Source organism: Scyliorhinus torazame, chromosome 4, assembly GCF_047496885.1.
Source record: "Scyliorhinus torazame isolate Kashiwa2021f chromosome 4, sScyTor2.1, whole genome shotgun sequence".
In the NCBI taxonomy this organism is placed as follows: domain Eukaryota; kingdom Metazoa; phylum Chordata; class Chondrichthyes; order Carcharhiniformes; family Scyliorhinidae; genus Scyliorhinus; species Scyliorhinus torazame.
In genome coordinates this window covers 270215160-270229830 of record NC_092710.1, presented here as the reverse complement: position 1 = coordinate 270229830, position 14671 = coordinate 270215160, and the positions used below count along the sequence as shown (strand labels likewise).

Below are 14671 nucleotides of genomic sequence, written 5' to 3'. Positions count from 1 at the left end.
GCAGGAAACCAACAAACCGTTGTTAACTGCCCCAAAAGCCTTGGACACACCATACCTACTGCCACAGTTTCCAAAGTCAGATCGGCCTTCTTGAAAGTGAATGCTCAGAAAGCATTGGGTCCTGACGGAGTCCCTGGCTGTGCACTCAGGTCCTTCATGGACCAACTGGCGGGTGTGTTTGCAGACATCTTTAACATCTCCCTACTCCATTCCGAGGTTCCCACATGCTTCATGAAGACCGCCGTCATACCAATGCCAAAGAGGAACCAGGCAATGTGCCTCAACTATCGACCGGTGGCCTTGACATCTATCATTATGAAGTGCTTTGAGAGGTTGGTCATGAGACACCGTCCTCCATACTCCCAGAATGCCTTGATCCACTGCAATTCGCATATCACAACTTGTCCACACCAGACACCATCTCCCTGGCCCTACACTCATCCCTGGAGCATCTCGACAACAAAGACTCCTACGTCATACTTCTATTCATTGACTACAGCTCCGCCTTCAACACAATAATCCCAGCCAAGGTCATATCAAAGCTCCAAAACATCGGACTTGGCTCCTCACTCTGCAACTGGATCCTTGACTTTCTGACCCACAGACCACAATCAGTAAGAATAAACAACAACATCTCCACAATAGTCCTCAATACCGGGGCCCCACAAGGCTGCGTGCTTAACCCCCTCCTATACTCCCTGTACATACACGACTGCATGGCAAAATTTGGTTCCAATTCCATCTACAAGTTTGCTGACGACACTACTATAGTGGGCCGGATCTCGAATAACGACAAGTTATTCACAAGAGGGAGATAGAGAACCTAGTGGAGTGGTGCATCAACAACAATCTCTCCCTCAATGCCAGCAAAACTAAAGAGCTGGTCATTGACTTCAGGAAGCAAAGTACTGCACACACCCCTATCTGCATCAACGGAGCTGAGGTGGGGATAGTTAACAGCTTCAAATACCTAAATGTGCACATCACCAAAAATCAGTCCTAATCCACCCACGTGGACGCTACCACCAAGAAAGCACAACAACACCTATACTTCCAACTTCTCCCATCGGGCAGGAAATACAAAAGTCTGAGAACACGCACAGACAGATTCAAAAACAGCTTCTTCCCCACGGTTACCAGACTCCTAAACGACCCTCTTCTGGGCTGACCTGATTAATACTACATTCCTGTATTCTTCACCCTGTATGCTTCATCCGGTGTCTATGTATTTACATTGTGGACTTTGTGTTGCCCTTTTATGTAGTTTCTTTTAATGTACTAAATGATCTGTTTGAGCTGCTCACAGAAAAATACTTTTCACTGTACCTCGGTACACGTGACAATAAACAAATCCAATCCAAACCAACCACCTCCACGATAGTCCTCTATACCGCGGCCCCGCAAGATTGCAAACTTAGCCCCCTACTATACTCCTTGTACACACAGGGCTGTGTGACAAAATGTGGTCCAGCTCCATCTATAAGTTTGCTGATGACATGACCATAATTGGGTTGGATCTCGAACAACGATGAGTCAGAGTGCTGGTGGAAGATGGAGAACCTCATGGAGTGGTGACAACAACAATCTCTCCCTTAATATCTGCAAAGCTAAAGAGCTGGTCATTGATTTCAGGAAGCAAAGTATCATACAAACCCCTGTCTGCACCAATGGTGTCAAGGTGGAGATGGTTGACAGCTTCAAATTCCGAGGTGTGCGCATCACTAACAATCTGTCCTGGTCCACCCATGTCGACGCTACGAACAAGAAAGCACAACAGGGTCTGTACTTCCTCACGAAACTAAGGAAATTCGGCATGTCCACATTGACTTACCAATTTTTACAGATGCATCATAGTAAGCATCCTATCTGGCTGCATCACAGCCTGGTATGGCAACTGCTTGGCCCAAGATCATAAGAAACTTCAGAGAGTTCTGAACACCGCCCGGTCCATCACACAAACCTACCTCCCATCCATTGACTCTATCTACACCTCCATCAAAGACCTCTCCCACCCGGATTATTCTCCCTTCCAACCTCTTCCATCAGGCTGGAGATACAAAAGTCTGACAACGCGCACTAACAGGTTCAAAAACAGCTTCTTTCCCATTGTTACCAGACTCCTGAATGACCCTCTTATAGACTGAACTGATCTCTTCACGTATCTCCTCTACTGAGTAGTACTACAGTCCATATGCTTCACCTGATGTCTGTGACTATACATTTACATTGTGTATTTATCATATGTCCTATGTTTTTTCATGTATGGAGCGATCTGTCTGGATTGTACCTCGATACATGTGACAATAATTCAAATCAAATTACTAAATCTTGAGCGCTCTCTGAATTACATCTCTGAATTACCTCTTTGTTTGAAATGACAGGTATAACCTTAGACTCTGGGGATGGAGTCACGCACACTGTACCAGTCTATGAAGGGTACAGCATCCCTCATGCTATACAACGCTTAAATCTGGCTGGTCGAGATCTCACAGAATATCTAAGAAAGGTGTGTAAAATGTCTGTTTGAAAATAGAAGTTCCGTTACCACCTGACAGCAACTCAGGATGTGGCTTTGCCGATGTCACCCACATTACAAGAACAGCTATTTCAAAATGTCTGCTACCCACTCTGTAACCACATCTATTCACCTTGGCACAATCACATTTTTATTGATACAAAGGTACGAAGAGTGACAGAACAAAGACAGATAGATGGTATTAAGACTAGTGATATTATTGAATAACTGACCATGCTTGATGGCCTATTCCTGTATGTTTCTTCCCATGATTCATCATCACAACTTTAATTCTGACCTTTGCCCTAATCCAGTTTTATTTTATAGTCAGGTTTGTGTGTGACCTTGTCCATTTGGAATGAGAAGACCATGGGGGGAAAAAAAAGACTTTTCAACATATTTATTGCCGCGTTAATCCTCAGGACACCCCAAAGCAATTTATAACCAGTTCATTATTGTTGAAATTCAGACATTGTACTAATGGAATCAAGTTGTTTGAGAGTAGTGATGCCGGTTCACCACCTTCCTGAGGGCAATTAGAGATGGGCAATAAATGCTGACCTAATGATGCCCACATCCCATGAACAATTGTTGCTTGATGGAACATCAGTTTTCTTCCCTGGGAATTGGAGATGTGTGTCGGAGTATTGTGTGAAAGTCCAGTGGGTGGACCGAGTGCTGAACCTGCTCTGTGTCAGACTGCAAAAGGTTACAGTGGCCATGCCATTTACGTTCGCACCCCAGTGACACTGCTGCCTGTGGAGGAACCCGAGCAAGAACGTTTCTTGAGCTGGTTCTCTGCTGCACCAGAGGCAGCAAATGCTGTGTCGGAAAGAGGCTGTATTTTGTTCTGGTTTTATGTCAGGCATATATTTATACCAGTACTTCTCCACAGTGAATGGCAACTAAACCCGAAGATTGTACTGCATTTGTCAGAGCTTTATTGAAAGGGGAACAATTTCCTTGCAGTTTGGTTTTCTACTGCGTAAAATAAAAGTTTAAATTTTAAATGCATTTCTGGTTTTGCAGCTGTTGAAAGAAAGGGGTTATTCATTTAATACCTCCGCAGAGCGGGAAATTGTTCGAGACATCAAAGAGAAGCACTGTTATGTCGCCGAAGACTATGAGGCAGAACTGGGCAGCTTGGAAAATGGTGCAGAACTAAACTATACATTGCCAGATGGACAAATAATTACCATAGGCCATGAGATGTTCAGGTAACGTAAAGAGAATGTAAATGTACCTCTGCTGTCTGATATGTGGTATAAAGTGCATAATGATATGTGGCATAAAGTTAGGAAGGCTGGTCAAAGAGTATTTGAATCCTATGTATCTAAGAGCTACGAATGTCATATTTTTGGTAGCTTCACATCTGCAATTCCCTTATGTGGTATGTTGCTATCTCATCTGTAGGATTAAAAAATGTGGGGAAAGAAGTCAGGGAAATCATCTGTGTTCATAAAACTTCCAGCAGTTTAGAAGTGGCATCAACAGAGCAAATGGCCCATGAAAGGGGGAGGAAATAAAGGGAGTCTCTCCATGGCAAAAGAAAATACATGGGGTTGGAAATTTGTTACGGTTCATTTTTGGAACCGTAACCAGCATCGAGGTCCAAGGCTGGCCTAAATTGTCCCTCTTTTTTGTTTTCATTTCACACAAGTTGCCAGGACTTTTGGTGCTAACTATTGGAGGTGGTCACTGTTTAGGCTCCTGGTCACCCATTAGGCTGCAGCAGCGATTGAAGAATCCCAAGCAGAGCACAGGATCAGGAGTAGACCATTTAACCACTCAAGCCTTTTCTGGCATGCAGTAAGGTCATGGCTGTTGTATAACCTAACTCCATAGGCCTGTCTTTTCTTATATCCCTCAATACCTTTGGTCAACAGAATTTTATCAATCATAGATTTAAAATTAACCATTGACCTAATATCAATTGCCATTTGTCGAACAGAGTTCCAAACTTGTGCCATCCTTTACGTGTGCAAATGTTTCTTCGCTCCCCTCCCTGACAGAGCTAGCTCTAATTTTAGATTATGTCCCAGATTCCTCAATGAGCAAAATATAGTTTCTCTCTATCCTATCCCATCTGTTCCGCTTAATATCTTGGAAAATTTTGATCAAATCACCCCTTAACTTACTAAATCACAGAGGATACAACTGTAGTTTGTGTAAACTCTCCTTGTTGTGCAGGTGACATTCTGGTAAATCTACACTTTACTTCTTCCAAAGTCAATATATCCTTCTGATGGGGTGGTGCCTAGAACTGCACATAGTGCACCAGCTGTGGACAAACAAATGTTTTTTTTTAGCTGAACAATGAATTTGGCACAGTGGTTAGCACTGCTGCCTCACAGCGCCAAGGACCTGGGTTCAATTCTGGGTTAGGGTGACTGTCTTTGTGGAGTTTTGTCAGTTCCAATGAGATCACCTCTCATTTTTCAAAATTAGAGTAAATTTGCAAAGAACATAAATGCGGACTGCAAAAGCTTCTATGAGTACATAAAAAGATAACCGTTAGTAAGGACAAATGCAATCCGAAACAGGAGAATTTATAATCGAGAGCAAGGAAATGTCAGATCAATTGAACAACTGCTTTCATTCTGTCTTCACAGAAGAAACAAATAATGTTTCAGAAATGCTAAGGAATCGAGGGTCTAATGAGAAGAGGGAATTGGAGAAAATTGGTATTACTAAAAAGATAGTGTTGGAGAAATTATTGGGACTGAAAGCTGATAATTCCCAAGATCCTGATAATCTACATTCCAGGCCCAGGATACTAAAGGAGGTAGACATGGGGTGGGATTCTCCGAGCCAGTGCCGACTCGGAGAATCAGCGTTTATGGCGAGACGGCTCGCGACGCGAACCAGGTAAAACCGCGCGAACATGGCAGGCACCACTCGGCCCGGAGAATCGCTGGAGGTGGTCCGATGTGCGTTTCTCCTGGCCCCCAGCGATACTGCGGCCTGGATGGACCGAAGTCATTCTAATCTGGCTTAAAAAAGCGTCAACCAGTCGTGTGGGCTGGCGCTGTGGCCGGAGGAGGTAGGGGTCGGCGTGGGGGGACCTCAGGATGGCGAGACGGCACGGCCGTGGCTGCGGATGTTGGGGGGGGGTGAGGTCCCCCAGGTTCCGGGGGCGGGTGGGGCAGACAGCCACGGCGGCTGGGAAAGGCCCGCCATGACAGGGCGGAGCCAACGCCATGGACTCCATTATGGTGGCCACGCAGATGGGCACCCACCCTGGCCGCTGGCTCAGTCCAGACCACCCGGCCGTTCGGATGGATGCCGCCCCCCCCACCCAGCCGGCCGCACCCACCGGCGGGTAGATCCAGGGCCGCACCTACTGCAGCCCCCGGTGAGGGCAATGCCATCAAATGGTGCCCCTGGCAGGAGGGACAGGCGACAGGTGTCGGAGCACCGAGGGGGCGGGTGGGGGTGGGGGCATGCGTGGCTGGGGCACAAACTCCCAACCGGGGCGACCATGTATCCCATGGCACCTGGTTGTGGAGTGGGGTATGTGCAATGATGAAACTTTGTCTACCTCCACCTCCTTCAGATCGTAATGTTTGGGCATCTTCCAGCGCTGTTGGCCGCCATGGCGGGGGCCGCTGCCCTGCATGAAGACCTGTGGGAGCTGGAGAGCGGCATGACAGGGAGGTGGCGGAGGCTGCAGCAGAGAAGGGGCAGCTGGCAGCTGCTCCAGCCGGGGGGCCACCCGCCCGACAGGTGCAGGAAGAGGAGGACCACGACAAGGGGGAGCCACAGGACGAGGAGGAGGCGGTGCTACGGCCACGGAGGCGCCCGATGAGGCATCGTGTGTACCGCCGCCACATGTCCTTCCAGGACCTCCCGGACAGGGCATGCAGGAGGAGACTCTGGAAGAACCGGGAAACCGTCGCCCATATCTGCCAGCTGATGGCACACCTGGCACCGCGTGGGACTGGGGGTGGGCATCCTCTCCCAGTGGACGTCAAGGTAATGGTCGCCCTGAACTTCTACGCGACGGAGTCGTTCCAGACACCAAGTGGGGACCTGTCCCGCATCTCGCAGACATCGGTGCATCCGTGCAGTGACTGACTGACAGTGTATGACATCGCGGACCGGTACCTACAGTTCCCTGTGGACTGCGCCCAACAGGATACCCAGGCAGCAGGCTTTGCCGTGGTCGCTAGGATACCTATGGTCCAGGGTGCGATCGATGGGATGCACGTCGACATGCGGCCACCAGCGGATAACAGGGCTGTGTTCATGAATAGGAAAGGATCCTACTCCGTGAAAGTGCAGGTGGTCTGTGACCACCGGATGAAGATCCTGCACGTCTGCGCCCGGTACCCGGGCAGTGTACATAATGTGTTCATATTGGCACAATCGTTCATCCAGTACCTGTCGGAGAGGGTCGACCGCATCATTGTGGTCTGCTGCGTCTTGCACAACATAGACCAGCAGAGGGGCGATGTGCTGGAGGGGGAGGGGGAGGATCACGACGAAGGGCACGTCTCTCTCTCCAGATGAGTGGGATGGGAAGTGGGGGGGCAATGTATGGGACATGGGGATTGGACAGGGACAGGAGGCTGCCCAATGCCACCGGCTGGGCCAGCGGGCACGGGAGAAATTGATAGCCACACGTTTCACCGACTGGGGGGGTTTTGCTCAGCATGGGCACGGACAGCACGGTACTGCACCACCTCCCCACCATCTACCCTCACCTCCCCCACCCCGCATCACCCACATGCACACCACCCCTCCATTACACATCCACCTGCGGCACAATGAGCTGGGCACACACGTTTGCTAGGGACAGCGGGTCTGGTCCATGGCGTGGAGGATGATGACAACCCGCTGTTCGATGAGTTCCGAGCTCTACATTGTTAGACAGTGTCTGACTCATGGCCACAGTCACACCCTCGACCTGGTCCCGGGCTGGACAGTGCGTCACATGGCCCTGCCGTCTCGCTGGGGGCGGTGTGGCGTGGGCGACTGGGGGGGTGGCACACGTCACACTCACCTGAGCTCAACGTTCCATCACCCCTCACCCACACTGGCACTCAGTCCCGCCCCAACCCCACACGCATCGGACAGAGCACAGATAGCTTTCATAGGTGTTACAGTGTGTTTAATAAGAGAAATTCTGTCCATGTGCCCTAGCTCCTATAACTAATCTGCCCTGCACTGGTGCCAACTTACTAAGTGCCGACCTTTCTGGCATTACGGGTCCTATGACTACGTCGAGGTGTTTCCCCAGATGCTCCAGCAGAAATGGAGGCGCACTGCTGTGACTCCTGCCCTGTGACTAGGGTCCCCTTTGGCGGCTGTTTCCTGGGGCGGCCTGGCCTGGATGGGCCAGGCTGCACCTCGAGCGACTGGGATGGCGTGCTGCCACCCTGCTCTGCCCGCTACCCACCAGATGCACCAGGGACGGTAAGCGGGGTGGGGCAGGGGAAACCCGGAACATGCCCCTGCACCTCCGCCTCTCTCTGGGTGCCCGTGCTTCTCCATGGGAAGGAGTAGCGAAGGGATCAAGCACTCGAGGCACCTGGCGTTGCCAGTCCTGGAGGCCCGCTCTGGTATCGACGTAGCTCTGCAAGTTTGTAGCCATAGAGCTCAGGGAGTTGGCCATCCCTGTCTGCGTCTGTGCGACGCTGGCCAGCACCAGGGCAATGGCATCAATGCCCTCAGCGATGGCCTGCAGAGACTGGGCCATGGCCTGCTGAGACTGGGCCATGGCCTGCTGAGACTGGGCCATGGCCTGCTGAGACTGGGCCATGGCCTGCTGAGTCTGGGCCACGGCCTGCTGAGACTGGGCCACGGCCTGCTGAGACTAGGTCACGGCCTGCTGAGACTGGGCTATGGCCTGCTGAGACTGGGCCATGGCCTGCTGAGACTGGGCCATGGCCTGCTGAGACTGGGCCATGGCCTGCTGAGACTGGGCCATGGCCTGCTGAGACTGGGTCATGGCCTGCTGAGACTGGGCCATGGCCTGCTGAGACTGGGCTATGGCCTGCTGAGACTGGGCCATTGCCTGCTGAGACTGGGTCATGGCCTGCTGAGACTGGGTCATGGCCTGCTGAGACTGGGCCATGGCCTGCTGAGACTGGGCCATTGCCTGCTGAGACTGGGCCATGGCCTGCTGAGACTGGGTCATGGCCTGCTGAGACTAGGCCATTGCCTGCTGAGACTGGGCCATTGCCTGCTGAGACTGGGCCATTGCCTGCTGAGACTGGGTCACGGCCTGCTGAGACTGGGCTATGGCCTGCTGAGACTGGGCCATGGCCTGCTGAGACTGGGCCATGGCCTGCTGAGACTGGGCCATGGCCTGCTGAGACTGGGCCATGGCCTGCTGAGACTGGGCCATGGCCTGCTGAGACTGGGTCATGGCCTGCTGAGACTGGGCCATGGCCTGCTGAGACTGGGCTATGGCCTGCTGAGACTGGGCCATTGCCTGCTGAGACTGGGTCATGGCCTGCTGAGACTGGGTCATGGCCTGCTGAGACTGGGCCATTGCCTGCTGAGACTGGGTCATGGCCTGCTGAGACTGGGTCATGGCCTGCTGAGACTGGGCCATTGCCTGCTGAGACTGGGCCATTGCCTGCTGAGACTGGGCCATTGCCTGCTGAGACTGGGCCATTGCCTGCTGAGACTGGGTCACGGCCTGCTGAGACTGGGCTATGGCCTGCTGAGACTGGGCCATGGCCTGCTGAGACTGGGCCATTGCCTGCTGAGACTGGCTATGGCCTGCTGAGACTGGGCCATTGCCTGCTGAGACTGGGCCATTGCCTGCTAAGACTGGGCCATTGCCTGCTGAGACTGGGCCATGGCCTGCTGAGACTGGGTCATGGCCTGCTGAGACTGGGTCATGGCCTGCTGAGACTGGGCCATGGCCTGCTGAGACTGGGCCATTGCCTGCTGAGACTGGGCCATGGCCTGCTGAGACTGGGCCATGGCCTGCTGAGACTGGGTCATGGCCTGCTGAGACTAGGCCATTGCCTGCTGAGACTGGGCCATTGCCTGCTGAGACTGGATCATGGCCTGCTGAGACTGGGCCACGGTGCTGAGCGCCGCTGCGATGTGCAGCTAGCCCTGGCTCATGGCTGCCTGTGAGTGGGCAGCCCTGTCCTGGGCCACGGAAGCCGCTTGCACAGAAAGCCCCAGGCCTTGCATACTCCGACCCATGTCCGACACCGTCGCCCTCCTTGCCTCCACTGCGGACGCCACCCGTGCAGGTGCATCTGCAGGTGCTGGAAACCGGCCGTCAGCCCCTTCGATTGTCCCTGGGTCTCTGACTGCATCGGGTCACTGGGTGGGTCTGGAAAATCCAGGAGCCTGGGACCCGTCTGGGCGGCAGATGGGTGCTTGCGCCGGGCTGCCCTCCAACTGCCCGGCCCTCCTGCTGCTCCTACCTCCACCTGCTGTACCGGGACGGCTGGGTTGTGCGCACCAGTGAATGTCCCAGAAGCCTCATCGCTAAAAAGCCCAACCGAGGTGATAGTCTCTGCGATGGTGGAGGTTGTAAGAAACAGCAATGACGGAATGTCATTGTCCTCATCGGACCCGAAGTCCGAGTCCCCTGGGTTGTGGTGTCATGTCTGTCTGTCTCCTGTGTGCTGGATTCCTGGTGTTGTGGGCCAGGGTTTAGAGAATCTCAAAGTGTATCATGGAGTTCACCTGACCCACAACTTTTAATAGATTGTGGTATGGGGAGCACACGGCCCACTCTACAGGTATGGTATAGCAGAAAATGGACCAGTGGTTTTTAAAACAAAACAATAATTATTCTATGAACTCAAGTTAACCTTTTTAAAACAAACAGTGAACATCTTAGCAACCAGTAAATCTAATACACCCCCAAAGAATACAACACTAAATAACCTGTATGCCGTCCAAAAGACTTAACAAACCTTCAAACAGGAGCACATTAGATTTGTATTCAATACTGAGACCTTTTTTACAATTCTGAGTTCACCCAAATGATGCATAGATAGTCTTTGGATGGCAGAGATCAACAGCAGTGCAGCTCACAGACACCCCAGCTCTTCTCAAACTGAAACTAAAAAAGCAGAAGTGGAGCTCAGCTCCACTCAGACTCTGACATCACTCCAGTAACATGAGCAGCTCCATTTCTTAAAGGTACATTTCTTAAACACCCATTTCTTAAAGGGTGCTCTCACATGACACTGGGTTGTGGTGTCCTGTCTGTCTGTCTCCTGTGTGCTGGTCCCCTGGGTCGTAGTGTCCTGGCTCGACCGTGCCGGAGGGCTGTTGTTGCGGCTGCCCTCCCCCTTGCTGCTTGAGTCCCTGGGGGGTGACCGCCCAGGCACTGGCTGGGGGCGGGCTCCGCCTGGTGGGCCGGGTCGATCACTGGGTGGTCCTGCAAGACACAATACAGCATGTATGGTTAGACAGGCGGACGGGGCTTAGGGGGTGGATTGCGGGGTGGGGGTGAGGGGTGGTGCTGAAGAGTGGGGCCAGGCTGGGGGTCTCACTTGGTGGCACGCCCCTGATCTCGGCATGGGCAATCTCCCGGTCCTCGGGTCCGCCAGCTACGTACAGTGCCCTCTGTTCATACACAGTGAGGGGGTGCAATTCAGGTGCACCCCCTCTGGTTTTCTCCTGCTCTCGACGGTTGTGGGCGCTCTTGTCCTGGGGTGGGGGCACACAGACATCAGCAGTGTTAGGCGGCCCGGCGCATGCAGCCCAGCAGTTGGGTCTATGTTGGCATAGGTGCACAGGGCACCGGCCAATGTGGCTGACATGGGTGGGGTTGCACCGTCCCCCTGTGGAGGGGGGTCGGTGTCACATGTGGGGGGGAGGGGGACTGGTGCCATGGACATAGTGCTGGGTACTCACCCTGGCTGCCCTGAGTAGGTAGTTCAGCTTCTTGCGACACTGCTCCCCTGTCCTGGGTGTCATCCCGACGGCGCTGACGGCATCGCCCACCTCCCTCTACATACGCCGGACTACGTTGCCTGCGGCCGGGTCCGGGGTACAGGGCCCCCCTCCTCTGCTTGACGGTATCCAGGAGCGTTTCAAGGTCGCGGTTCCTGAACCTTGGTGCTGCGTGGCAGGCGGTCATCTTGAAGCATTAGCTGTGTGTGGGGCTTCACGTCTATTTGAGTGCGCCGTTAATTATGCGCCGCGCGTCTCTCACGCCGGTCTGGGGCCGCGCCCCTGCGCTTCCCGTGGTGCCTGTACTGGACCCTTGTGGGCCGCAGAATCGCTGGGCTTTGGGGCCCGTTAACGCCGACGTGAAACGCTCCCGTGTTTACGCCGGCGTCAACACTTAAGCCGCTGTTTTGGAGAATCCCGCCGATGGAAATAGTGGATGCGGTGTCATCTTTCAAAACTCTGGAACAGTTCCGGCAGAGGGAGAGTGACATAAGCAACTCATCTATTTTTAAAAGAGGAGGTAGGGTGGAAACCAGGAATTACAGACCGGTTAGCCTAACATTAATAGTAGGGAAAATGCTAGTGCATAAAGGGTATGATAACGAGACACCGAGAAAATATCAATGGAATTAGGCAATGTCAATATGGGTTTATGAAAGGGAAGTCACGTTTGACTAAGCTACTGGAGTTTTATTGAGTATGTAATTAGCAGAACAGATGAGGGTGAACCAGTGAATGTGGTCTATTTGAATTTTCAGAAAGCTTTTGAGATAGTCCCACATGAGAGGCTAGTGCGCAAGTGTTACGACCCCCTGGACTAGTGGGCGGTCAATTCCCGGTCCACTTGACCCAGAGTCGCAGCACAATTGTAATTAATAAATATTTCTTAGAAAAACAAAAATCTTTGGCCATTGGCTGCTCAATAACTACAGTCACCATGTTTGAAAATGTAAACACAATTAAATTTATTAATAACAATAACTAAAATTAAATATGCAGCAAGTACAACAGTTTAACTATTATCTAATTTTTTAACCCCCCTCCCCCACTTAAATTCACTCCACACACGCACACATGCACACACGCACACAAGACCGACAAACACAGAGGGGAGAAGTGGGGTATGAAATAATAAGTAGGGGTATATGTCCATTAAGCATTCATGGAACAAAATTATAACAACAAAAATCAAGGGGAACAAAGGGAATGAGCAGCAAATTTAAAGCGTATGGGATTAGGATGGTGTGTTGGCATGGATTGAGAATTGTTTAGCAGATAGGAAACAGAGTGGAAATAAATGGGACTTCGTCGAAGTGGCAGGCAGTGATTAATTTTTTTTTTAAAAATATTTTATTGAAAATTTTTGGCCAACCATCACAGTACATTGTGTGTCCTTTACACAGTAATATAACAATATAAATAACAATGGCCAGTTTTATAAACAAGAAATAAATAATATATAAACTAAAACAACAAAAACAAAACTAAATGGCAACTGCCTTGTCCCAGATAAATATTCTCCAAAAATATGTTTTAACAGTCCAATATACAATTATCTATAACAACAACCTATACATGTTATACTTATATATTAACATCCCTGGGAATCCCTCTGGCTCCTCCCCCCCGCCCCCCCACCCTTGGGCTGCTGCTGCTGTCTTCTTCTTTTCCATTCCCTCTATCTTTCTGTGAGGTATTCGACGAACAGTTGCCACCGCCTGGTGAACCCTTGAGCCGATCCCCTTAGGACGAACTTGATCCGTTCCAGCTTTATAAACCCTGCCATGTCATTTATCCAGGTCTCCACACCCGGGGGCTTGGCTTCCTTCCACATCAACAGTATCCTGCGCCGGGCTACTAGGGACGCAAAGGCCAAAACATCAGCCTCTCTCGCCTCCTGCACTCCCGGCTCCTCTGCAACCCCGAATATAGCCAACCCCCAGCTTGGTTCGACCCGGACCCCCACTACCTTCGAAAGCACCTTTGTCACCCCCACCCAAAACCCCTGTAGTGCCGGACATGACCAGAACATGTGGGTGTGATTCGCTGGGCTTTTCGAGCATCTCGCACACCTATCCTCTACTCCAAAAAATTTGCTAAGCCGTGTTCCAGTCATATGCACCCTGTGTAACACCTTAAATTGTATCAGGCTTAGCCTGGCACACGAGGACGATGAGTTTACCCTACTTAGGGCATCAGCCCACAGCCCCTCCTCAATCTCCTCCCCCAGCACTTCTTCCCATTTCCCTTTCAGCTCGTCTACCATAATCTCCCCCTCGTCTCTCATCTCCCTATATATGTCTGACACCTTACCGTCCCCCACCCATGTCTTTGAGATCACTCTGTCCTGCACCTCCTGCGTCGGGAGCTGCGGGAATTCCCTCACCTGTTGCCTCGTAAAAGCCCTCAGTTGCATATACCGGAATGCATTCCCTTGGGGCAACCCATATTTTTCGATCAGCGCTCCCAGACTTGCAAACGTCCCATCTACAAACAGATCTCTCAATTGTGTTACTCCTGCTCTTTGCCATGTTCCAAATCCCCCATCCATTCTCCCCGGGGCAAACCTATGATTATTTCTTATCGGGGACCGCACCGAGGCTCCCGTCTTTCCCCTATGCCGTCTCCATTGCCCCCAAATTTTCAGAGTAGCCACCACCACCGGGCTTGTGGTGTATTTCTTCAGTGAGAACGGCAACGGCGCCGTCACCATGGCTTGTAGGCAAGTCCCCCTACAGGACTTCTCCAATCTCTTCCACGCCGCTCCCTCCTCTTCTCCCATCCACTTACATACCATTGAGATGTTGGCGGCCCAGTAGTACTCACTCAGGCTCGGTAGCGCCAGCCCCCCCCTATTCCTACTACGCTGCAGAAATCCCTTCCTCACTCTCGGGGTCTTCCCGGCCCACACAAAACTCATGATACTCTTCTCAATCCTTTTGAAAAAAGCCTTCGTGATCACCACCGGGAGGCACTGAAACACAAAGAGGAATCTCGGGAGGACCACCATTTTAACCGCTTGTACCCTCCCTGCCAATGACAGGGATACCATGTCCCATCTCTTGAAGTCCTCCTCCATCTGTTCCACCAACCGCGTTAAGTTTAACCTATGCAATGTACCCCAATTCTTGGCTATCTGGATCCCCAAGTACCGAAAGTCCCTTGTTACCTTCCTCAACGGTAAGTCCTCTATTTCTCTGCTCTGCTCCCCTGAATGCACCACAAACAGCTCACTTTTCCCCATGTTCAGCTTATATCCTGAAAATTCTCCAA

At 51.6% G+C, this 14671-nt stretch overlaps 1 protein-coding gene across 2 annotated transcripts in view; it reads left to right on the top strand.

Moving 5' to 3' along the window:
• The window catches only part of LOC140410941 (uncharacterized), a 165748-nt gene that overhangs the window by 122980 nt on the left and 28097 nt on the right, over positions 1–14671 (top strand). For both annotated transcript variants that reach the window (XM_072499796.1, XM_072499795.1), the window contains 2 exons: positions 2382–2506; positions 3545–3732. In XM_072499796.1, coding sequence (XP_072355897.1) covers positions 2382–2506; positions 3545–3732 — 313 coding nt within the window. The remainder of the gene's footprint in view (positions 1–2381; positions 2507–3544; positions 3733–14671) is intronic.